Consider the following 25043-nt stretch of genomic DNA (forward strand, 5'->3'; position numbering starts at 1 on the left):
TAAAATCTTTGAAAATACGCACAATCCACACAAATGGTGCAGAACACTGTGTATTTATTTTCTATATTCTGGTTTTCTCCGAACGGGCAATACCACACTCAGACTGTACTGATGTATCTCCTAAATCATGAAAGCATTATTCTGTATTCTTACCCCAGAAGTCACCAGTGACGGCAGAATACATATTTTTACTTAACTCTATGAATGCTGTCAACTGTATTAATAAGAACCCCAATGGCTGCACCTATTCCACATATTTAAGACCAGGGGGCAGCAATACTGTCAAACACAAACCAAAACAGGTTGATTGCTGACAAATCTATAAGCAACCATGGCTTAGTTACACGAGAAAAAAGAAGTTACAGTTACGAAAAAGTTACAGAAGTTAATCTAGGTTACATAATTGAAGTAAAATATATAATTTCAAATGTAACCTTACAATCACTCTATTACCTAGTCAGTTATTGTAAATAATAGCACTGTTAAAATTTTGAACATAGACAGTTTTTACTAAGCCAACATGAAATAATTTTAATCTTATGGAATTATATTTTCCATACCCAAGACTATCAGAACACCATGATTAATACTTTTTCCTTGCATACCAAATGCTTTGCTCACGCCAACACATTCAGCAAAACTAAAAAGAATCTATTAAATCCATCTCCTAGATACGCACTGGCTCCTGAACAATTGACAAATACCTGATGAACTACGTGTATAAACCAAAACAACAGCTAACTGCAATCTATAAAACAATAGCAAAAAACCTGCCTTCTTTCAGCATTATTATGCTAGTACCTTCAACCAAGCAGGGCAAGAGAAGAGCTACATATTGTCTTGTTTTAAAGTCATTTGGAAGACATTTCCTCGTAACTGCTAACCTAGTCCATAGGAAATCACACTGAAACCTCAAATAGCAAGCAGTGGACTGATATCCCGTAGAAACCAGCTCTGGAAGTTTACCCATTTTCACACTCCTATTTCTTGACAGCAAAGCAGGATGAACATTTAAATGATGGTCATAATAAGCATTAAAAAAACCCCACAACACTGAGGCTTCAAGGTTGAGATGCTGAGACTGTATAATCATTTATGCGGCATTATTTTGCTCCTCTCCTTCCACCACCTATTTTGTTTTCATATTATTTTCCTCACTCCACATTCATCCCTTCATCCTTACCTCATTTCTTAAACAAAGTCTCCCTTGGCAGGTTTCTGCAGTCAGAGTTCTGCGCTGACTTGATCTAATGAGTGGCTGGGGAAAACCTCTGCTAAGGCTCCCAAAGAAAACTCAACCTTCATCTTTCCTCTAAAAAATCCCAACATTCACACTTTTTTCTACTACAACTACTGCCAATACTAAAAACACCAAGAAGTACAAGAGCAATATTTAAGTTCAGACAACTGCTTTACGCACTAATCTTTAAGACGCCAGGGCAGGGAAGCTTTCTGTAACTAGCTCAACACAAGAGCAAAGTCCCACAATTAAAAGACCAGATTACATGCATACCGATGTCTCTAGATCCCGTGGATTTGGGCGGGTGGCACTGCCCCGTCCCTGATGCTCTTTCTCAAAGACAGAAGAAAAAAAAAAAAAAAAAGAAAGAAAAAAAAGAAAAGAGGGGGTGGGGAGAGTGATTTACCTCTTCCAGCAGTGTGACCGTATTTCTGCAGTTCTGCAACCGGGTGGTGAAGCTGGAGGTGGTCGGGGAGTTGTAATCCTCTGTGGTCTCGGCGATGAACTCCGACACGGTGATCTGGTCCGGCATGATCCTACCCCACCGGTAAAGCCCAGAAGGAGCCGAGCACACAGGTCCGGAGGAGGGGAAGCCAAGTTTTGGGGGGAAGGTAGAGGGGGAAAAAAAAAAAGGGGGGGGGGGGGGAAACGCAGAGGGGAAATGTTAACAGCCAGCAGAGACCCGCAGCATCAAAGCAGCGGAGCCGCTGAGAGAGGCTGAGGCTTCGCCCTCCACATCCAGCCTCTCCCCCGGCCGCCCCCCCCTCCTCCGGGCAGGAGGTGAAGGGGGTAGCCCCCACACGGCACCCCTCGCCGCTCGGCCCGCCGGTGGGCAGCGCTCCCTCGGCTGGCTGCGGCCCCCCGACGGCTGCGGGGACGGGGCCGCCTCTGAGGAGCCCGGCCCCGCCGCCGGCGCTGAGGGGAGGGGAGCGGCGCCCGCCAGCCCCCACCCCGCCGGGCTCAGCCCCTTTCCCCACCCGCCGCCGACCCCCCTCACGCCCCCCCCCGCCTGCCACAGCCGCTCCCGCCCGCCGCCAAGTTGAGCACTAACTTGTGCGGGCTCCGGCTGCGCCCCCCGGCCGGGGGGAAGGAGGGGACGGGCCGGGGGAGGCGGCGGCTGCGCCGGGGCTGGCGGGGGCTCCCGCCGCCGCTGACAGTCACCCGGTGACTGACACGCGCTGCCCAGCGCCCGCCCGCAGCCGTTACGTGGGGCCAACGAGGAAGCGCTCTGCGCAGGCGCGGCCGGCCGCCTCCCCCTCCCCCCCCCGGCACCGCCCCCTCCCCGGCCTCGCGCACACACACACACACACGCACACACACCCCCCCCCCGCGGGGGAGCCTCGCGCCGGGGCGCGCGCGGGGGCTGCGGGCGGGGGCGGCGCGGGGATGGAGGGGCTGTGCCTCTGCCTTTATTTTTTATTAGAAAAAAGGGCCTTTTGATGGAAGCACACAAGGTCGGTGCCTCGTACAACAGCGGGAGCGGCAGCGGCCTGAAACCTTCCGGGCATCCCCGGTACCTTCCTTTGTGCTGACCCCGGTCCCGCATCCGCGCACAAGTAGCATTTCTGAATAAGTGAAAATATCCTTTGTCTGTTATTGCATCATGTAACTCTGGGAATTGACAGACAGCACTAATGAGGCGTTTTTTCCCTTTTTTTTTTTTTTTAAGCTTAGATTTTGGGGCCCATATGTGCCTTTCTAAAGAAGGCTAGGTCTCAGGAGGCTTAAGTAATTATGGTCATCTGCTGTTTCAGTCCGATTTATTTAGTCATACTATGTGTTTCCCTTCTCCTTGTGTTTGGGATTCTCTCCACAGAAGCTGGGAAACTCAGGAATGGTAAATATTCTCAAATCTGAAAATTGAAAATGAGCGGTATTATATGGATATATCAATTTCAAAGGTTTTAATGTTCTGTATATAGCAACCTACTCCTGTATTACAACGCATTTAGGCTTTTACATGGTTTTGTATGTAATTCTAAGAAAATGCCTGTACAACACAAAAATAGTTTAAAATAGCTACAAGAGGCTGCGGTGCCTGAGTAAGCACAAAAAGGAGATACCTGATTTGTGTCTACTCATAAAAAATCATTTGTATGCAGTTCTGCCAGCAAAAATATGACCAATACTCCAGAGAAGTGGTCCTGCCTGAACATGTTTCTTTGATTTCACTGCCTTAGCAGAAGCCCTTCATATGGCCATGTGATTGCTGCTGCTGCTGCTGCTGCTGCTTCACGTGATCCAGCTTTCGGCACAAAGGCTGCGGACTCATACAGATGATTGTTAAACGTCATGAGACTCTGATGAAAGGTAGAGTAGGCAAGAGGAGGAGGAAGCCAAGAAAGGAACCGCGTGGGAGTTGCACTGAAAAATGGATTTGGGCAAAAAAAAATGGAGCACTGAAGAAGCGACTGGAGGGGTAGGAAGAAAATCAATTGAGGATCGTGTTTGTAAGAGTAGTGGAGGAGGAAAAGAGATCAAGAAGAGAAAAATGACTGGTGGCATCAAAAGCCCTATGGAAAGGAGCGTGAAAAACTGGCTGGGGGTTTAGGCCAGGGAAGAGCTGTTAGTAGCATCAAAAAGAGCTGTTTCAGTGTGCCTAGCCTGCATGGAAACTGGATGGGTGAAGGGCTGGGATATGGCCCAAGGGCCAAGCAGGACCTCTGTGGTCATCCCCTATAATTTCCTGCAGAACATCAGTCATGGGCTGTCACACAGCTGCTCCTGAGCCAGACCTACGGTCTGTGGGTCAGCTACGGTGTTCACGTTAGGAAGAGTCCTGATCCCTCTCTAGCAGATCTCAAGTGAGGATAAATCCATTGCACTGATGGGTAAACTGGTTTAATTAATTGAGTACTCCCACTGTTAAAGTTGAATTGTTCCTCTTTGGACTGAGGTTATTGAGCTTGAGCACTAGTCTTTGGATTGTAAAATAACCTCATCTGCTATCCTAAACAAATCCTACCCCAGATAGCATGGACAAAAGCTGGACATATTGCTACAGACATAATTTAATACTATTTAGAGAAAATTTAAACTGCAAAATTGAAGAGCATGTTCAACAAAGAAAAAGAGGAGGCAGGCCAGGGAAACTGGAGCAGTGAAGAGTGACAGAAATATATAAAAAATAGAACGAATACAGAAGAATACCGGGAAATAAAGAGAACAGCACAAGGCCTAAAGATGAAAAAGGAAGATCAATAGCTACCGATCGTAACTGCCTATTAGTCTGGTTTTTTGACAGTTCTTAAATTGTTAGCTTTATTAAAGAGAATGTGGTGCTCAGTTTTGCTGCTTTGAAGCAGCATTTCCTTTTCCCCTACACAAATGCTAGTACAGAAAATAGCCCTATGGGCATGACCTCTTTAGGCTTGGATTATCTTCACTTAAATTCACTGGCAGCAAGATTAGTTAATTAATATGTTAATAAAAAATAAATGATACAATTTGCTTGTAAAAATGTGCTTACATTTAAACTAGTCAAATTATATAACTGTTTCAGATAGCTTTTAGTGGATTTCAGATTTAACCATATTTCCTGTTTTGAGTTGAGATCAGTATCTGAGATTCACTTCTAAATTTGTAAGATGCACCTCTCTATAAATTGTCACTAACTGAAATCACTGTTTCACTTCACAAATGTCAGAGAATAATCAGCACAGTGTGAAAGTTATATTTCACGGCGTCTGCTCTAACGCTATCTTAGTCTGTGCTAGATCCTGGGGGAGGCTGTGCCACAGCCTTTTTCGCATGTAAGGCTTGCCAACAGAAGTTATGCTTATCTCACTCCTCTGGGTATTCTGATGTGAAATGCATCTCCGTGTCCATCCTGGGACAAGCCAGCACGGGTGAGGAGCGTGCAAGCAGCCCTGGAAAGCACACTCCTTGCTGATGATACACTGCAGTCAAGGAAGTTGTGCTGTCTTGCCGTCCTACCCAGTGATTCAGTCTACAAATCCATTTGATCCCCTGGCCTTTTTTTACTGTGACTGCCAACAGGAGAGTTAATTACAGCAAATTGATAATATTTCTGCAATATTGGTGATTGATAGTCACCATGCTTAGGGAGAGGCTAAGGAACATAGCAACGACAACACAAACTACTCATACGGGTGTTTTGCAATAAGCTGAATAGCAACTATGGTATTTTTCATTTTATAGTACTCTAGTCATACTTAGATTGAGATCATCAGTTCATTCACACGAGCAGAGCAGTAGTCATCAGGTGATGATGACTATTGTTATCATTTCGAGCTTTCAAACATTGCAGATATGTGCCAGAGGTGAAGAGCTACATTGCACTTACATAGCTCTTCGTGTCGTCAATGCAATTAACTGTTTAAACCACACAGCAGTGAGGCAGAGAACACTATAGATAAGGAGACATGCAGGAGGCTGTGGCCCAAAAGCAGGGCTGTATTTTTGTCTGTCTAGCTCTAGTCATGCTAAGTCAGCTCTTCAGGGTACCAATGCCTCAGCTGTGCTGAAGCTGGTGGTGGATCTCCTGGGGGTTACCATTAGGCTGCCCACAGAGAGCAGCCCGGGGACCACCCCTGAGGCCACACTTGCCTGCTGCATAGATAGCGAGCTCACAAATACAAACTCAGGTGTGGTTGCTGCTTGGTTTTTGGAAACAAGCTTGACCCAGGTCCCTGGCTATGCGCCAAATACACTGTTAAGCATTCTCAGACAGGCTGCCTTCAGGGCCACTTGCAACCTGTCAGTGTGGTGGTGAAGAGAGTTGTTTGCTGAAGAAGGAAATCACTGTGCACATGGCTACTGTGCAGATGACTCCTCCTGATTAGTACATAGTCATGCCGGGATCTCACATGCCAATTTGTTTTTTCTTTCTTCCCAAGTATGGAGATGATGCCACTTCGCAAATAAGGGTTTACACCTACATTTATTTCTTTACTTTCAAGGTTCCCATATTGGCTATTAGTGCTCATAAAAGTGGTGTAGATCAGGAATTAGTGTTTAATTAAAACATCAAATAATTGAAATACACTTGCTATTGTTAGTAAACTATATAGTTGTTCTTTTTATGCTCCTTAGCACCTTCACAAACACGAATAATATCACCAGCTCAGCAGCAAATAGCAAGAGAACTAGTGGCGTGCTAGAACTCATTAGGAAAATATCCTTAGGCTATGCTGCTCTACTATACTGCTATTCTGAATAAATTTGTGGTTTGGTGTTACATTCATCCATTTCAGCTAAACACAGCAGTCAGCATTATTTCCCATCCTCCTTCCTATCCTAACTCACTGTGTGGGATCGCTGTATGGCATAAGGCAGCCATGTCATTTGATCCCTGATAAAATTGATTTGAGATTCCTTGAGAAAACGTATATATGGCAAATTGCTGTTGCAACATTTTTATAATTTAATTTTCAGATAACTTCTGACAAAATTAATGGGAAATGCTTATTTAAATTTATAGCCATAAGTACTAGAATATTCACAAATATTTCTGAACATCAACTCTTCTCATTTGAGTTGAATGTTGGGCTTAGAGGATACAAGGAGCTTCAAATCAACAAGAATCTCAGCAGAGTGAGTTTGGCTTTTGGTTTTGGAGTACTAAACTAAACTGGAGTTGCTAAAACTCAGTAACTTTTTTTGTTAACGGAACTCCCATAGTTTTGTTCTGATAAACAAAACCACACCATTTGTGTAAGGACATGTAACATCAACACTTTGTACTTCTGCGGGAAATGTTCAGTCTGGAGGAATTTCACCTCCAGGACAGTGTCCTCTCAGAGGATGGTCCTGTTGGCTGACTGAGCCTTGTACAAAATGTAACAACTACATATTTTAACCTGCAGCATGTTTACACTTTTAATATCACATAAGTGCATGATGTACTCAAGAGGAAAAGGCAAAGTCTATTTTAAACATTGAAGCCTACATCACACGTTGTGACTGGTGCTAATTTGCTTGAAGGGAACTTACATGGTAAACTGCAAAGTGTTTCTGCTTGTGAAAGAAGGCTGTTGGACTTGACATTTGCAAACAAATCTTTGAAGTGATTGTGTTACGGGGACAGAGTAGTCAGGTAACCTTCCAGTCCAGGAAAAATATTCTTATCTAAATCATACCTCTCTACATGCAGAAAACCAAAATCCAGATCCAGCAAACACGCTGATTACAATTCTGTGTTTTTAAGCGGCAGTGTCTACCAATATGGCTTATGGACTACATGAGCTGCATCAACAATTTCTGTTGCCATTGTGACTGTTTTGAATACAAGAATCAGCTGATTTAAATTTTAATACTGGTATCTCCAAGCATTTGTCTTCATTTGGTATTTAAAATTAGGTAAGAAAACATAAGCAACTGTCTCAGAAACTACAGTATTAGTTTAAAAGCCTGTTAGCACTAGAAATAATGGCTTTAAAAAAAGGTTCTTTTTGCGTTCTTTTAATATGATAGCAAAAAGAGAAATTGTGTTCTCATTATAAATGACATTTTGGTAACATTAAGATCTTGCCTTTTTAACACTATATGTTCCAAATGAAAAAGATTAAATCAAAACATCAGAAACATATCACTGAATGATATATTTTGCATCTTATTTACTTGAATGTCCTGTGCAAGGAGTGTGACTGAATGATAGGTAAGCTCAAATAGCCATCTCAAAGGACAGCTGAAAATAACAGTGCTGAAAATGAAGTGCAGCATTGAGTTACACAAGATTAAGCTGACTAATCTGCTGATTCAGTTTTGCCTTTGTATTTTGGTTTTGTCATGCAAGATCAAGAGTCACGCAGACAAACACGTAATGGCATTCCAGGCTCACAGTAACAACAACAAGCAACGGGCTGTCCCCCTTGCAACCTCTGCATCCTCCAAAGATAAAAACAGCAAAATGCTCACCAGCAGCAAGAGGCAGCAGGCTAAGGACAGGGAAGGCATGCTATGCTCTTTTTTTTGTTGCAGGTGTGCTGAATTTGGTATCTTTATTGCACAGAGGTTTTTTGTTAGAGATGCTCATTTAATAAACCTCACTTCAGTTCATAGGAAGCGTAATACTGCGTATGTCAGGAGAGATCAGATTGAAATAGAGCCCTTAAAACATCTACAGAATATAAAAACCCAGCAGTATGTTCTTCTATAAGGACTATGTCTTGGGCAGTCCAAAGATATCAAACTCTTATGAATGCTGATGGATTAAGAAAACTGTCAGTGGAGCCTCTGGCAAATTTAACCCTTGCCCACGGTGCAAATGGGAGCCTGCGCATTGCTCACGGAGACAGCTGCACAAGGACTACCAACCCCATGGGAGCTGCTCTCCCAGCAGAACCCACCAACACCGATGGTGAGGGTCAGGACCAGCACGGAGGAAACCTGTGGGTGGTTACCCTTGCATTCCCAACCTTGAGCGAATCCTTGGAGGATTGCTGGGAAGGGCACAGCAGACACGTTAGCATGAGAGCAAGCCATGCTAGTGGGATTGCAAAACACAAGACAAAGTCAATGTCATGAAAGGGTACTCTGTGATTGAAACACAAGAAATAAAAGAGTCCTTCCAAAGCAGGAATCATATTAGCTGAATACATTCTTTTTTTTTTTTTTTTTAATATGAGAAATAGCAATGACTAAAATCAGAGAGTGATACTGCAGAAATGAACATGTTGCAGGGCAGCTGGCATAGCAGGCTCTCCAAACTAAAAAGATAATGAAATAAAGCCTCAACCCGTACTGCAAACATTTCAATATTTTCTCTTTCCCTCTGGAAATGATATGGCTGTGTCATTATCCAGGCACATCTCTGGTTCTACCTAAGCTGCTAAACGTATGCTGATGGAAGGATGCGTCTTGCCTGCAGTGAAACTGGAGGTTCAGGCCAAAATGAACCTGGGAAGCAGTTTGAGAATGAAATAAAGGCTCTGTAGACCTCGGTTCATGTCCTTGAGCTGCCACTCACGGCTGTGACATGGCATTTGATCTCTGTGTGCATCGTTTCCCTATCTGTGGAATGCAGACAATTACATTTATTTTTCTAGGTGAAAGCACACTGGGCTTTTCCAGCTGAGTAGTGTAAGAGTTTAAAAAAATAGCTGAAGGATGAGAAGGGCTCTCAGGCCAAACATTTTCATCAGCATTTTACTGGATAGACGAAAAGGATTGGCAGGTAAATGGAAGGGTTTCTTTCTACTAGTTGTTCATGATGTGAAAATATAAAGCAGAGAGATCTGGTTTTGTGAGGGTTTTTCTCCCCTCTGTATTATGAATTTATTAGCATTAGAGCAGTATTTAGTGCAAGAAGAGGGACTGAGACCCCATCATGCTAAACAGATACACAGAAGACATTTGTGGTTTTATGCAAGCTTTTCTATGACACAGTTTGCAGATGTGCACATGTATGGGCCTACTGAGTGGAAGTTCAAAAGCTGGCTTATAGTGTTGACTGAGCATACTTCATTTCTTAATTTCCTAAAGAGTACCTTGTTAGAGAAATGCTGGAAATAAATCTGCAGGTGTTGGATGTTATAAAAAAGGCCCCTGCCAACCACTGAACTTACTAGCACATCTGCATTTCCTTTACATAAGCCTCTATTTTTAAGGATGCGTCACTTGGCCAGACTCTATACTTGAACTTAGCGTTGGAAATTTTCACTTCAGGAGGGATGTCTTTTGGGTTTTGGTGGGGTTTTTTTGTTGTTGTTTGGGGGTTTTTTTGTTTGTTTTCTTTTTAATTAAGCAGATCAATATGTTTGTCAATATGTAAGATCTGAAATAATTTGAGTCATATCTGCTTTAATGGTCAAAGGCTTGTCATCAAGCAAAAATTACTCATATTTAAAATTAGGGTCTTAATCTTTTATTAAAGTAGACATTTGAACGTTGTGGTTGTGGGGTTGTGTTAAAACCCAGGAGAGCAAACAACCATCTGGAAGCTTCTGGAAACTGGTCTTGCTGCATGGACGTAGTCTCCATTGGGTCAGTGTTCACACGGTGCTAAATGAAATAAAGAGGTTTGGAATTTAAGTCTAGAAGTCCATCACAGCAGCACCTCTCTCTGTTTATTCATTTGCTTCTACTTTTACCCACTGAAAATGAGCTTGCTGCTTCCTAAGTTAACTGGCTTTCCTTGGCTACCATAGAGGGTGATCATCTGTTCATCTGTCCTGTCCCTAATGATTTTTTCGATGCATTGCCGATCCAGCAAATTTGAAGGGCAGGCAGGAAAGGTGTCAAAATTCTTCAGTTCCTAGAAGTTTTGTGCGAAAATAAAAATGAGCAGAGGAAAAAGATGCTTATTGCCCCTATGGGTAGAAAAGGCTCACCCTCATCTTGTTCTTTATCAAGATAATCAGAGTATAAGAAAGATCCTGTAAGCGTCCCAGTCATGGGAAAAGTTTCACTGATGGTTTGTATCTCAGGAGCTGTAGTCAAGACCCAAAGCCATAGGATATCAGGTTTCATTAATTTCAGTGATCTCACCACTACTTATTTGCTTGTTGGTAGCTGTGTTCTGTTTTATTTTATTCCTCCAAGAAAATCTAGGAACAGTAGGACATAAAAACTTAAGTCCTGTTTCAAAATCAAATAGAAATATCCAGCTTAATAGCTTCATACTTTTCAAAAGATGATTGTTTGACTTCTGGTCTCTTGCTTATTTAAGGCATCATGGGCTTAAAAAGGAAAAATATGCATAACCATGTGACAAAGCAAATGCACCAAAGGAAGATTTATTCAGTTTTCAGAAGATCAGCAGCAGTGATTCACCCCTCTTGGCTGGGCTGGAGTGCAATATGGTCAACTGTTTCCCCCAGGGAGGAAGAAAAGATGAAAGTCCCACACTGCTGCGATGGCCATGCAGGGAGCAGTGACCTGTGCCAGGATAGCTCCAGCCAGTGCACCAGGTACAAAGAAAACTTCAGCCTTAACTATCACTGTTGTTGTTGTAGGGGGTTCAAGTCAGGCAATACAAATGTAGCTTTTAGTGGTTCAATGAAACACAGCAAAAACTTTAAAACAAGAGCACTCACCATCCAGAGACTGAATAAACAAAAGCATATTTAGACAACTGTGTGCTATTCAGCACTTTACAACACTGGAAGAAGAGAGTCCCTCCTCTTTCAAGCCCCCGCACAAATCTTGCCACAGATTTTTCAGGCTGATCTCAGAGATTTGTTGTTTTCCAAGTTAAAACAACATCAGTTACCAGATCTAGATGAGTTGAAAGGAGTTACAGACAGTATCCTTTTTATACCCTGCCCCCCTCATCCAGCTTTGAAATCTATGAAAGCAAAGCCAAATACATAATAAATGTTAGTGTTTGTTCCAGTACTTGCTCAGGCAGTCAATGTTTTGTAAGGTTTTACTGATTTCTTGGAATTTTTGATCATTGGAAGGATCAATAGGTTAGACCTTTTCTGAAAAACACCCACTGTAGTAATGTCCAAAATGGCATTAAGCAGAGAAAAAACCTACTATCAGGTATTGCAATTGATAAAACCAATTTCTTATAGGCTTGTTTTTCATAGATTCTGGTCTGCTTTTTACTCTTTAATTATGTCTTTTTCCTTTCTTACCGATTCCATAGTGAATCTCTTGAAGAAAAACTTGAAAGCCTGGAAGCTGAAGATCTCATGTCTCATCTGTCACGACCAGAAACCTACCTAGATGAGGCGAAAAGATCAAGTAAGTAAAACTGACCAAAGCTATGGGACTGACAAGATCACTTAGTCAGTCAGTTTGAAACAATGTCTATTAATTCTTCAGTGATGGCAGTTTATCATATGTTACTTGATTACTACATTTGATAGCATTAATTTCACTGTGGTAAACATATCTATTGAAATTCCCTGAAAATAACACCTTGTTAAAAATTGCTACAGGAGAGTTTCATTTAGCTGACTGGAAGAACCCTCCATCTAACTCAATGTGGCAACTACTCACTCAGTGGCACTGAACGCAGAGCTGGTAACATTGCCTGTCCAAGTTTTCTGACACTTCAGAAGACCCTGTTTTCAGATATAACTTCAGTCTAACCATTCAGGCTGAAAATTTCCATGTCAGGTGTATTCACCAGACTGATCTTTTTTGGAAGATGAAGATACGATTTGAAGGATAAAGAGACTGGGAGCAAAAAATGGCCTGACAGGGAGGAATCCTGCGTGTAGGAGAGGGGAGGAGGGTGCAGAGAGATGGTCATACCAGGACACGGACAAGTGGTTTCACAGTTTTTCATCAGACATCTTTACTATTATATTGCATACTATTTCCAGTTTAGGACTTGCATTGCTGTGGAGGAAGGAAGATGGTAAGAGATGCTGCAGAGCCTCTGGGGGGGTGGGCAGGACTGGGACATACCTTTCACTTTGAGACCTGCTGGACTGATCTCCATGGTAGGTCGAAAGGGACAAGGAGGAAAAAAAACTGACCAAGGCTTGGGGCCAGATATTGATGCTGGGAAGGAGAAGACTACCCAGAAGCCACTGCCTTTTAAGATGAGGTGGTAAAACAAGGAGGCTGGGACAAGCCACATGAGACAGAGAGATGTGGACCAGGTAGGCTGTCAGAATGGGAGACGTGGCAAAGACCTATGAGGATGAGATGGGGATCGAACAGAGGGGCCAAGACAGAAGGGGTGTGGGAGGGAGGACACCTCCAGATCATATCTTTTGCTTAGCTAGTCTGCCCATTTCCATTTGAGCACACCACTGGATTCCGTGAGGAAAAGCACATCTCCTCCTCTATGAGTCTTTTTTTTTTTTTTTTACCTTCTCTGTAAGAGAAGTCTTGTTACTTCTGTTGACCTATTTCCCCAGACACTGCTGTAGTTTGTTTATGGGTTTTGTCCAGTTTGTTTTATGTTTCCAAACATGTCATGTGGGTCTGGAGGTTTGCCAACCCTTAACATTAAAAATAACATAGAATAATCCCTGTCTCCAAGACACATGGGATTCAATTAAAAATTGCAACATAAAAGTTTTTGGATGGGATGTTACTATATCTCTTTTCCCTCCTGTTTCTGAGCCTTTAGGATACTTTCAAGTGATGTTGTCAGGAGCTCTTTTCCCATTAGGAGGACTAGACATAGCTTTAACCAGCAGGTTTCAGATTTTTACATACTGGCTGGAAAGGATCTGAGGTTCTACCAGGTATGCCACTAGCTTGGCAGCACAGGAGAAGAAATGGTTACAGGCTCTTTCCATAAGGAAAAGGTGTGTCCTTTGATACAAAGGCAAGGGTATAAGAGGAGATCTTCTCATCAACCTTAAACCAAGAATATTATGCTTGAATAGTACGTTACATGTAGGAAAAAGGTGTTAGAAGAAAACCTGGGTGCTGCACTGTTTTTTGTGGACTGGGAAAGGCCTCCACCAGCAGTCAAATGAGTACCACTATCTTACAACAAAACCACAGCCACTGGCAACCCTGGATCTGACTCAACCCATGATGACATGTCTGCTTGTTGTTCAACTTTACAGCACATCTGTTCCTTTTAATGATATTATCCATCTCCTTAGGCAAAGCAGTCACCTTCGTGATTACAGGTTTATGCTATTCAAATCAAAGCAAAAAAATATATAATGGCTCATTGCTTTCTAAATCGAATGCTGACCTGAGTTCACAAGTAACTATGATTTACATTAGATTATATTTTGAATTGATGGTAATTTATTTTTCATAAGTCCAAATAGTCACAGAATATCCTTACATCTGCTATAAGAAGCTACTGAATATTATTGAATTAGTCATTTGCTCTAGGCAGCATTACCAGCATTTGTGGTTAGATCTCAGTGGTTCAGGATGATTATATTCCCTTTCTATGTCTCCTACTAATTTCTGAGCCTCTCAGCACTACATCAACCAACAAATAAAATTAAATATGAAAGAAATCCAGAAAAATATTTATTAAGAAATCAAGCTGGTTGAAGTTATCAGGATTGATTGATGAGAAACAATGCTGAGAAGGAAGCATATGTGGCTCTCCTAGAGAGAAGAAAGGTGGTCCAATGATGAATGTGCTCGTGTGGGTTCAACACCCCGACTTGGTGACCTTGGACAAGATATTAGGGCATCATTCAGAATGGCAAATTCCTCAGGCCTTATGCCTGTGCAAGTGTTTTTTCTGGGTAAAGAGTCTTTTGAGGCTAAATACAGATTTTATGAAACTCTTGACCCAGGGACAATAATACAATTTGGGCCGTGTCAAGATGGCATCTTGACTCTGTTTCTCACCCCCTGAAAAAAAAAGGAAAAACAGTGCTTCCCAACCATCCTTGGCAATGTGTAGGTAACACTATCAGATTTATGTAAAGTTCTTATGTATGACAGTATGTGAGTGGGAGCAAGGAGTGAATAGGAAATATAAAACCCCAGAACAGATAGAGAACAATGAAAACCTGGGGAAATATGATTGCTTTCTACCCTAGGGACACCTATACCTGAAAAGAGAAGGACTAGTTGGGGCTTAAGTAAGAAAGAGGCCTAACTGAGAACAGGGTGACATTAATAGCAGCTGGGTGACAATTCAGTACAATACAGTACAATACTACAATAGCAGATTCTATTAGTCCTAAGGCTGAGGAGAGCATTTGTTCTTGTGCCTGATTATAAATACATACAATCATATTGAATTAATTGGTACAATCTAAGTGCTTGACTAATCCTAGCTCTTAACTAATAAGTATAATGAGTTGGATCCCTGTATTTTTAAGCTTTTAGAACTGGTTAAAAAGTGTGGAAAGCAAATGGATTTTCAGGAACAGAATATAAAAATTGCCAATATATTCGATAATAGTCAAGAAGAAAATCTTATGGGAGGATTTTGCAGAGGAGAGGAAAGGATTCGGAAATATTTTTGCACTCTCTAATTACCTACATTTGATATTGCTTAAACTCTGTGTGATTTCATGCATAAGTCATTTAATGACCTATTTTAGATTGCCTTTTTTTTGAGTATTTTTTTTCCTTTCACAATAGAATACACAACCTGAACAGCAATAATATAAATATATATTTTGCATGTCTAGTGAATATTTTAGACAAATACTAACCAACCAGTTTTTGTGTATGCCTGAACTGGAGTTAACCTAACTAGAAAAACTCAAACAAGCAAAAGTTAATATTGTTTCTACAGTCACCGATGTAACAATAATAGTAGTTGTACACCACCATGCTGAAAATCAACTCCCTTTATGTCCAAACAATAGCGTGAATCACAGAATTCTGACCTTGATATACAAATGTGATCATGTAGTAATTATAGCTCTTGTGCTTTCTGTATAAACAGACTACTTCATCTGGAAATGCTGTAGGGTACTGCTTCATTCTGCAATTTACAGCTAATGACTGAGCAGAAAGCTTTTATATCCCAAAAAGTTTTAAAATAAAGCAGGTAGAAAAGATCTTATTTCCTGCAAATGAAAAAATTAAGCTGGTTATTTGAACTACAGGGAATCAAGTCATTCCTCTATCTATATTCTGTTTGAAAAGCGTATCTTACAAATTTAAAGATTGTCTCTAAAATCATATTTTGCAAAGGTTACTGAAGCTATTTTCACGGGCGAAATACAGAATTAAATTACTCAGTCCATGTGATAACTGACATGTTCTTGAACAACTGTGAGATTAAAGAAAATGTCTTTCATTTCGTGCCAAAATCTGCTTGTTCTGTTTGTGTCTATGTTGGTATCATCCAAACAGGATGTGACAAACATATGTTCTTTGGCTTCGCCCTAATCCATGATTTGGATAACACTATTAGGATGAGGTCTAACAAACTTCAGTGAAGCAAATCCAAGGATATTTGTCTGTGGACAAGTTACCTCAGACTTGATTTCAGTATGTCTTAGCATAGAAGCTCCGTCCTGACCTCATACATTAGCTGTATGTGTTTTCGGTGCTTCCATAAAAATGCACCATCAAAATACTAGCATGCTTATAGGCACAGGCTGAATCCTGAAAGAAGTAACAATGGAAAAGTCATCACTGAATTGTCCTAACCCAGCATAGAGCCCAGGACTGACCCTGAGGAGCTGACTGACATCCTCTTGATGATCAGTCCCTAATTATAATAGTATCTGAGAAATGCCAGTTGCTCAGTTTTTAATCTATTAAATAATTACAGTGATGACATTAGATAACTAATTTCTTAACCAAAATTTTGTTTGGTGCCTGAAGTTCTACCAAAGTTCGTAAGTATTACATCAATAGTATAGATTTTTTTTTTTTTTCAGGAAAAGTGAAAACCTCAAGAAATACCAAGATAGCTTTCTTGAAATAAAATATATTTCCCTTAATTCCATCCTGATTGGCATGAATTGCATTACTTTTCTCTGATTCTTTATGAATAATGCCTGGAATTACCATTCCAGTGTTTTACACTGGGTTGATGTCAGGTTGAGAGGGTTATTAACCCTCAGGTCACTCCACCGAACTTTTAAATATATTGGCAAAGTATGAGCTTTCTTCCACTCATCTTGAAATACCCATGTGTTTGAATATGTATGGAAAATCAACTTAAAAATTCAGATAGTTTCTTGGACAGTTCTCTTAGAAATAACACCTGATTAAAAAAGAACCTAGTTTTAGGAAATGGCGTTACTGTTAGAATGGAAATTAGTTCTTCATCCTCATCTGATATGATCATCATATGATTATGAAATGAGCATGGCAGAATATATGGGCTGTGCAAGTGCTATAGAATAGTTATATTGGACAGCTCAAATGCTGTTTAGGATTTCATGCTGCAAAACATGATAATTCTAAGACTCAACAGTTTTGTAATATATCACCACCACATGATGCCACAACACATTGCTATAGAGGGCCAGAGGGCTTACGTGTACTTGTTTGGTAATTTTCTGCAGTCTCATTCAAAGGTGAATTTTCTTTAAGACTCAAATATATGACAAAGAGATTTGTGTAAGTATTTAGACTGAAGGACTCTCTAGTCTTTGAAGCCTGTCTTTTGTTATTTGTCTAAGGGCTTCAGGATGATAGTATTGTGAGTTAAATCTCCTTGTATCCACTTAAGAGTGACCTTTTTATCACTTCCAACTATGTCCATCGGCTGTTTCTTGGGCTCAGGGAAGAATTTTCATTTTGTGGAGGCAGCAACTTAATCAGAGTGTCTGTTGCCTGGCTTCAGACCTCTGAAGAGCTTTCACTAGTCTCGTCAAGGGTATTCTTTTTGTATTTCATTACAAGGCTGCCATCCACAGTCCAAGATTTTGAGTTACTTACAATACACCTCTGAAGTCTGTGAGGGGCTAATAACACATAAGAGTGCTTCCCACCTTCTCTGTAAGGTTAGTCACTGCTTAATTATTTTCTCAGTACGTAGTCTATAACAAAATATCCTGTATACAGTATATGGATAATAGTTTAATAATATAATCTGAATGCAACACCAAGTCCTCTTGTCGCTGCCTCCACTCATTCTCAATAGCCACTGATTGTGGGCTGAATTCACTATCAACCTTCTTCTGGATGTGTTTTTAGGAAGGAGTCATAAAAATTGGAAACTAAACCTGTTGTAGCTGTGTTGAAGATCAACTTGTCTCTGCATGAAAAATCTGGTGCATCTGAACTTTCCATGTCCTTCCTACAGCAGCTTTTGTACTGTGTTGGCAGCTCTCAAGCAAAGAAAGCAGCACACCTTCTGCTTCTAGCCTTCATTGATTAGTCAGGCACTAATAAGGTCTTGCATTATCCTTGTGTCTGAACACCTCACAGAAATTAATGAATAGATTTCATATATATTTGTAGGATGGCTATATATCCTTGTGGTCAAAGACTGGCTCTGTACTTGAGATGCCAGACTGAAGATGAGCACATCGGGCAGAAGCCATGAACCAGAGCCCGATGTGCTCATCTTCAGTCTCGCATCTCAAGTACAGAGCCAGTCTTTGATCACAAGGATGACTCCATGGTGCCTTCTGCCAACCCCTCTTGTCTTGGTACCACTCTGCCCTTCAAAGTGCTGTGTTTTTTCATGCCTTCCCCTTCGACGTGTGCCAAGCAGTACCACTCTCCTACTTAACAGCCCTGTGAAAATGTCATGCATTTTGGCTGATATAATACTGCTAGCCACCTTGTCCTTCAGCTGAGTGCAGAACTATCAAAGCATGTCTACAAAATATCCCAAAATACAAAGCACATAGAAACCTCAATACAGGAATACAAAGATGTTCCTAAATAGTCTCTTCTTTTGTTCTTCATGTCTGTATCTGCCCCTACAGTGAGCCATGCACAGATCCATGAGATCTTTGAAATTGTATGTACTATTTACATAGAAAAAAAGAGATTAACTCAAAGTGACAGAACAGAGCCCTTAAAATTTGATCCAAACTCAATCCATGTAAATGGGATTCTTTACATCCACTTTAGTGAGCTCTGACTCAACTTTTTGACTGTAAAAGTGGGGTGTATCTGACAAAGTGTCTTTGCCTGGGTTGTTCACCCCAGGCTGCCTTTATTCTTACTGATTATATAGTCAGTACAGACAACTGAAACTAGGCTGCAGCTCACCTCATCCTACAAAAGTAGATGTTTAAAATAGAGATACTAAAGTAGATGTCTACAAAGGTCAGATGAATCACAGCCTAACCTGCCTCATTTTACTGACTAAGAGAGAGAGTAGGGTGCCCAGCCCAGAAGTAGAGACTTACCCCAAAGATGCTGCATGCCCTATTGCGGCAGGGACTTCTTATTTCTGCCAGAACCATACTGTGGGCAGATACAAGACCACACCTCTAGTTCTACCTTCAAGAAGAGGTGCCAAGGAGAAAAAAAATACATAAACCAAAATATTTTTACCAAGAGAAGAATGATGCAGCTGAAAAATACCCTCCTTTTTTTCAGTTTAATTTTATCAGTTTCTTGATCAAGTTCACATGATGGTACTTGGACTGCCTTTCTTGGTGACAGCATGAATTTATGCTGAGACAGAAGCAATCGAATCATATGGTTTTGAAGAGGGTGGAAAAGCATTGAGACTGAGTGTCTCCATGCCCTGATGGTAGTTAAAAATACTGAATAACTCACACATTACACTCTCTAAATGTCTCCTATTATTTAATAAATCACAAATAAATAATTTTTTTGTAATGTATTAATTTGTTAAACTAGATAATGAGTTGCTAGTATCTCAGCAAGTGACAGTGAGATGACTATTTCGGATGCACTCAGATGTGGTTGTCTCATGTTATAGAAAGTAGAAATCTGCATGGTGGGAATCTTGAGGTTTCTTCTGCTCTTCTGCAGCTGTGGAGCTGAGCTGCCTGCTCAGTGAATACTTGCCAAGTGTCAATGTTAAAAAAAGAGAAAATAAAAAGACAACTATTTCGAGGGGCAATTATCTAAATGAGCTGGAGAAACCTGGGATGACTAAGCCCCCAATCTCTGGAGAATTTGTTCTGAGCACTTTGATGAATTTTAAAATGGTATTGCATTCTGGGTTTTAATAACATAGCCTTGCTCTTCTTCTGGCTCTAGGCAACTACTGTGAAGTCCATTTTTTACAAAAGCCTAAGGAAACTGAGTTAATAAGGCAAAGTGACTAAACTCACTGCTGCAGAGCTGCCAGGTGCCTGAGAGCAGGCAAGAAGGCAGGTGTGTGCATTACCTTCAGCATTGTGCCGACTGAGGTGGTCCTTTTTATCTGTCATATTATGGATGTTTCAGTTCAGCAAATAAAATTAATTAAAGAGGGAAAGAGTTTCAGTATCTCTAGCACAATCAGTGGTAATTTATGCAGCTTTGGTTTCCTTCCTCTGATATATTCATAAGCTGAGTATGGATCTTCACAAAACAAAACACATCTCTGATTAGAAAAAACACCAACACCAATGGGAAACATCAGTCCCCATCACTGGTTTAAGTTTTAAGTTGGTTTCTTCAGTGAACAGTGCTAGAAGCACAAATGTTTTGCTGCTTGAGGTTGGAGTCACAAACATATCTGGCACTGAAATACCAAGCCAAATGTAGTTTCTGGGTGCCTTAGTCCCTGGGAAAATTCAACAGTCTGAGTCAGCTGACCCATCTTTAGCCAACACCTGGAAGGCTGGACACTTACAAGTGGGTTCATAGAGCAAAACACAGAAAGAAGGAGGCACCTAAACCACCTAATAAGAAACATGAGAGGTGCAACTGTGCTTTGATCATAGCCTTTGAGAATTCAGGGGTATCTGTAGCAGACCTGTAATCATGAATCTGCCCCTGGAGGTGGGAACTGAAATCAGCCCTTCATATCTTGTAAAAATGTGATGGCCCCTGTAACTCTTGAGCAGTTAGTAGCACTGTTTGTTGGGGAGGCTCCATGTTCAGCTCCCTCCTCTGCCTGAGTGGGACCAGGATTTCAGACAGCACCTGTCCTCTCCTGCAGCCCCCTAAGACCACTCTGCAAGGCCTAGAAATTGTTAGTAGTTAGAAAACAATCAAGCTAAATCTTCCTTTGTGAAAAACAAAATCAAAACTGTAGAGCACTGTGAATCTAACTCAGATTTTTTCCAGGGAACATCTGATCCAATTTAATTCAGTAAATCCCATTCCAGTCATTAATCTCCAGCCAAATTTTGTTTTATATTTTATTGCACATTATGATTTACTGCACAGCTCTCTGTTCATTATTACTTAGAGAAGCAGTTGCTCAGATCCTCTTTCTCTTGATCTCCTGATCAGGAAAATACTGCACAGATGTGAACAGAAGTAAGACTATTACTCCTCTGAGAGAACTCTTCCCCAATTAAAAATAGTGTCTGTGAGGGAAATTATGATCTTGCAAATAGCTTTCTTATAAGAAAGACTACATTAACAGCACAAATGAGGACAGGTTTCCTGACATCAGATCTACTGTTTGCTGCAAAAACAGTTAATATTGCACAAATATCCTGTGAGGGCTTAAAAATGTTGAAATCCCACATATGTATCCTTCAGTTCTTAGGAGAACCTGATCTGCCCAGCTCATTCCAGAATTAACCTATTTCCTTTTTGGGAAACAAATATCTTGTTTGTTTTTGTCATGCACAGGAAAGGACAAAGCAGAAACATATTTTATTGTGATAACTGCTGTTGAAACCAGAGGGTGTTGCCAGTGTTCACGCAGATGCTGCATGGTCACTGTGGTCCTTCCTCCTCCCTTGCATTGTATCTGTGGAACCAGGGCAAAACCCACAGCAGTTTGCATCTGGAGTAGGAGCTGGACAAGACTCTTCAGTTCTGGTGTTCGTGACCATCACTCATCTCCTGCTAAACCTGGTAAACTAATATATATTGCATATGGCTGGAGGTGCTAAGGAGCGAAAGCACTAAAGGGTCCTTCCTGGGGATCGGAGTTTCTTTCCTGTCTAAGTTTATATTCTGGAGGGACCTCAGTGTCTTTCTCCAAGATGCAAATTGCCTTGTTTTCAACAGTCTGGCCCAGCTGATGATTTCTATTTAGAAAGGGCCTTGAATTATAAAAGCAAATGTTCCACATCTCAGGACTGAGATACATTGGCTTACACTGGGAAACTCAAGAAGAATTGCTGAACTCTTGTCTACCGAAACCCTAATTAGTGGACCGAAATAACTGACCTCACTTTCAAAAGGACATTGAAATAATTTATCCAGGACTTTGGTATGAGAAAAGGCTCTGAATTTTAGGCAACCAGCTTTTGAAAATTACTGATTTAAGCTTTTATCTACAATGGCCAGCTTTAGCAAACAGGGTCCTCTCCTGGTATTGCTTGTCTAAGCAAAACATTGCCACTGTATTAGCAGCCAGCACTCGTATGCAAGCAATACTGATGTCAGGATATTATTATCCCCAGGAAACGCTTTTTGCATTAACATGGTGGTTTAATGGCCTGTGATATTGCAAGAAGGTATTTCTTCCAAGGAGAGAGAATTTAAGTACTGGGATAAATAACAACAGGTGTCTTTCACCTAACTGTTATTGCTCCTGCAGCCATACTGGCACATACAGGTTTGCATAAGCACCAAGAGGACTTGGAAGCACTGAAACCCCACACAGGCAGCCCGAAGGGCAAATGCCCGTGGAAGCTTTTCCCCCAAGTTGTGGTGAGCACAGCACTGCACTCCCATGGAAATTCTCATTTCATCTCACAGTAGCTGTGGCTCTTCCCTTGGGGAGGAGGTAGTCAGAGGTTACAAAGTGTCTTTTTTCTTCCAGTCATCTGCCTGTTTTTACAGTCTGTGTAGGAACACTTGAGACCTCTGTTCCTCTGTTTGTCTTGGTTGAAGGGCATTCAAACTCTTGGCGGAACACGTGCACAGACAGTGCAATTACCTCAGCCTCATTCATAGAGACCAGGCTACAAATATTGCAGAGTTCTCAGTAACACATTATTTAAACTCCATTTAAATGATCTAAATTTCCATGATACAAGTTCTTTTTTCTTCCCAGGATGTAAATTCCAACATGAATAAGATTCCCTTAAATGATAAGGTGTCCTTCAGCATCCAGCATCATAAACAAGTGTTGTCTAAGACTCCTTGTCTTCCTTAGGGTCAGTCTAAACCTGGTATCACCAACTGGGGTCACGTTCCCTCTTGTGCCTGATCTGTCTAACGGTGCCAATCTATTGTAGGAGTTTACTTGTAAGTCTGATTCTCTTGCTCAAGTTTTAGTGATTGGAGGACTTTTCTTAGGAAACTGCCAATATGACTCACAGGATATGGGCCTATTGCAGATCCCAGACTTGAGAAGGAGCTGCTTAGGGTCTTCTGGCTGTCTGGGAAATAAAACAGTCTTAAACTGGGCAGAATTAGTTTTAGAAATGATCCTTGCAGCAAGGAGGTTTCTGGCTGAAGAGGAACCTAACAGCCAGGCTGTTCTCTGCACTTGAAGGCAATGCAAGGGATGACGTATAGGAGTTTATGATATACCATGTGCATACATGTATATACCACCCTATAGGGGGGACTGCATAATTACTGTTCTGAGCTTCCTAAGAACTCTGGGAAGAAAAACATAAATTTCAACAGTCAAGCGAGTTCTCTAATTCAGACCAGGTGTCAGGTAAACTGTCATATGGCTCCAGCATAGAGGAGCAAAACGTGACTTACAACCACCTTTTCATCCTTGTTCCTGCTGCTACTGATGCCCTTTAAGTCTAATATTTTCAATGGTAAGGAAATTTGTTTCAACTGAGCCAAATCCCATTTGTCTAGGTGGTGAGAACAAATACCAGCTGTAGATCACCTTGGGTCAGAAGTAGATTTTTAACCCCATCCTGCTCAACAAGTGAACATGACAGCTCCTTCTCAACCACAAATTCATAAACACAGAAAATAAAAATGATAGTTTAAATGACCCCGTGAGATCTGGGATTCTGGCTAAGACCTATCTTACCACCGATTAAATCTGGAGTCAGATTGTGACATTAATTTAGGACAAGTGTAAGATCAGAATTATGCCCTGCTGGTTGATAATAATTTAAAAGCTCTACATTTAATGTAGAATTCTGGTACTCATTAGTTTTAAAAAAAAATCTGCAAAAAATATTCTACTGAGGTAGAGATCCTCTTTGTTCATGAATATAGATAACTACTGAATTGTAGGTATTTCTGATCCTGACAAGCTTTACTAAGTACTCAGCTACTAATTATGAACAGGAATAAAAGGACACCTACTGAAATAATGATTAAATGATATGCACCTACAACTTGCCTCTGATCAGATGGATGGAGCCAGTATCCCACATCAGCAGAGAATGCAGTCTTACACATTTTATGAGAAATATACCATTAAGTAAATGATTATATCAGTAAGTATGTTAATTTGGGTCACTACTGAACTGCTTGGATTTGAATGCAGAAGGAAAGTAGCAATATAGTTCAACACTAAATTAGATAAAATAAACGTATTTAGATAAAATAAACGAGTTCCATGGTGCTGGCATAATTTTATTTACTCACAAATAAATCTGGAATATTTCCACTAAATTTAGTTTGTAGCACTACTATAAATCAGGTAGGAGACTAGGATTGGACCCTCACTGTCAGTAATGATTTAATAACTGTAAATTCAGGAAAAAATTTCTTCCATGAATTTGTCTATGCCTTTTTTTCTACCAATTTGCTGTATACATATAAGCCTTTTTTAATGGATGCTTAGATGCTTAAAATGTCTATTAGTTTAAGTAGAAAAAAGCCTACAAATCCATGCTGCAAATATCTGCAGGACAGGTACATCCTAAGCATGAGCTCTGACTCAGAAAGTCCTCCAGCTTAGACAGTGGAAAGCTGGGACCATAATCTGGAAAAATACTGCTACATGTCCTCCCTGTTCAACTCCTGCATCCTACACATATGTCAGCCGCTGCCGGAGACAGGAACCTGAAGTGTTGGCTCAGATGTTTTTATGTTCTTCTATAGAACCATAATATTATGCTAAGGGCTTGGTGTTAATGCTGAATCTTAGATACCATAAGACTGGTCTGAGTGCCTGAGATGTCCTGCTGCCTCTCTGGCTGGCAGTTCTGGCCAGAACAAAATTGCTTTCTATGCATTTGGCCAACTGCTATAAAAAAGGCATGCAGCTGCACCAGCCTTGGCAGCAGACATCTCCCTCTTCTTGCCCCAGTAGTTTTGAGGAGCACATCAGCTGTGTGACCTGTATTTCCCACTTACATGCTCCTTTCTGGCTACTCCAGGGATGAACAAGAAGAAAGGGGAAGCCAGCCATGCTTCTCCTGCTGCTGATCTGGGCAGTGCCATGCAGTGAGTTGCCTGTGGTCACATCGGAAAGCAGTGCCACAAGGTGGTAATCCCAGGGGTCTCAGTCAGCCACTCACTAAAAGCTGATTTCTTTTCTCTCCAGACTGGAGAATAG

General features: G+C 41.1%; 1 protein-coding gene across 4 annotated transcripts in view; it reads right to left on the bottom strand.

Annotated features, from left to right (window-relative positions):
- ASAP1 (ArfGAP with SH3 domain, ankyrin repeat and PH domain 1) overlaps window positions 1–25043 on the bottom strand; it is a 157536-nt gene that overhangs the window by 126994 nt on the left and 5499 nt on the right. For 3 of the 4 annotated variants that reach the window (XM_074887925.1, XM_074887954.1, XM_074887934.1), the window contains exons 2-3: window positions 11785–11871; window positions 1647–1776 (exon numbers count right to left, since the gene is read on the bottom strand). In XM_074887925.1, coding sequence (XP_074744026.1) covers window positions 1647–1776; window positions 11785–11843 — 189 coding nt within the window. In that variant the 5' untranslated portion in view covers window positions 11844–11871. Of the gene's footprint in view, window positions 1–1646; window positions 1777–2291; window positions 2392–11784; window positions 11872–25043 lie in introns of those variants that run through there. The other variant, XM_074887944.1, reaches the window with a different exon arrangement.

This window comes from Strix uralensis, chromosome 1, assembly GCF_047716275.1.
Source record: "Strix uralensis isolate ZFMK-TIS-50842 chromosome 1, bStrUra1, whole genome shotgun sequence".
NCBI classification, from domain to species: Eukaryota; Metazoa; Chordata; class Aves; order Strigiformes; family Strigidae; genus Strix; species Strix uralensis.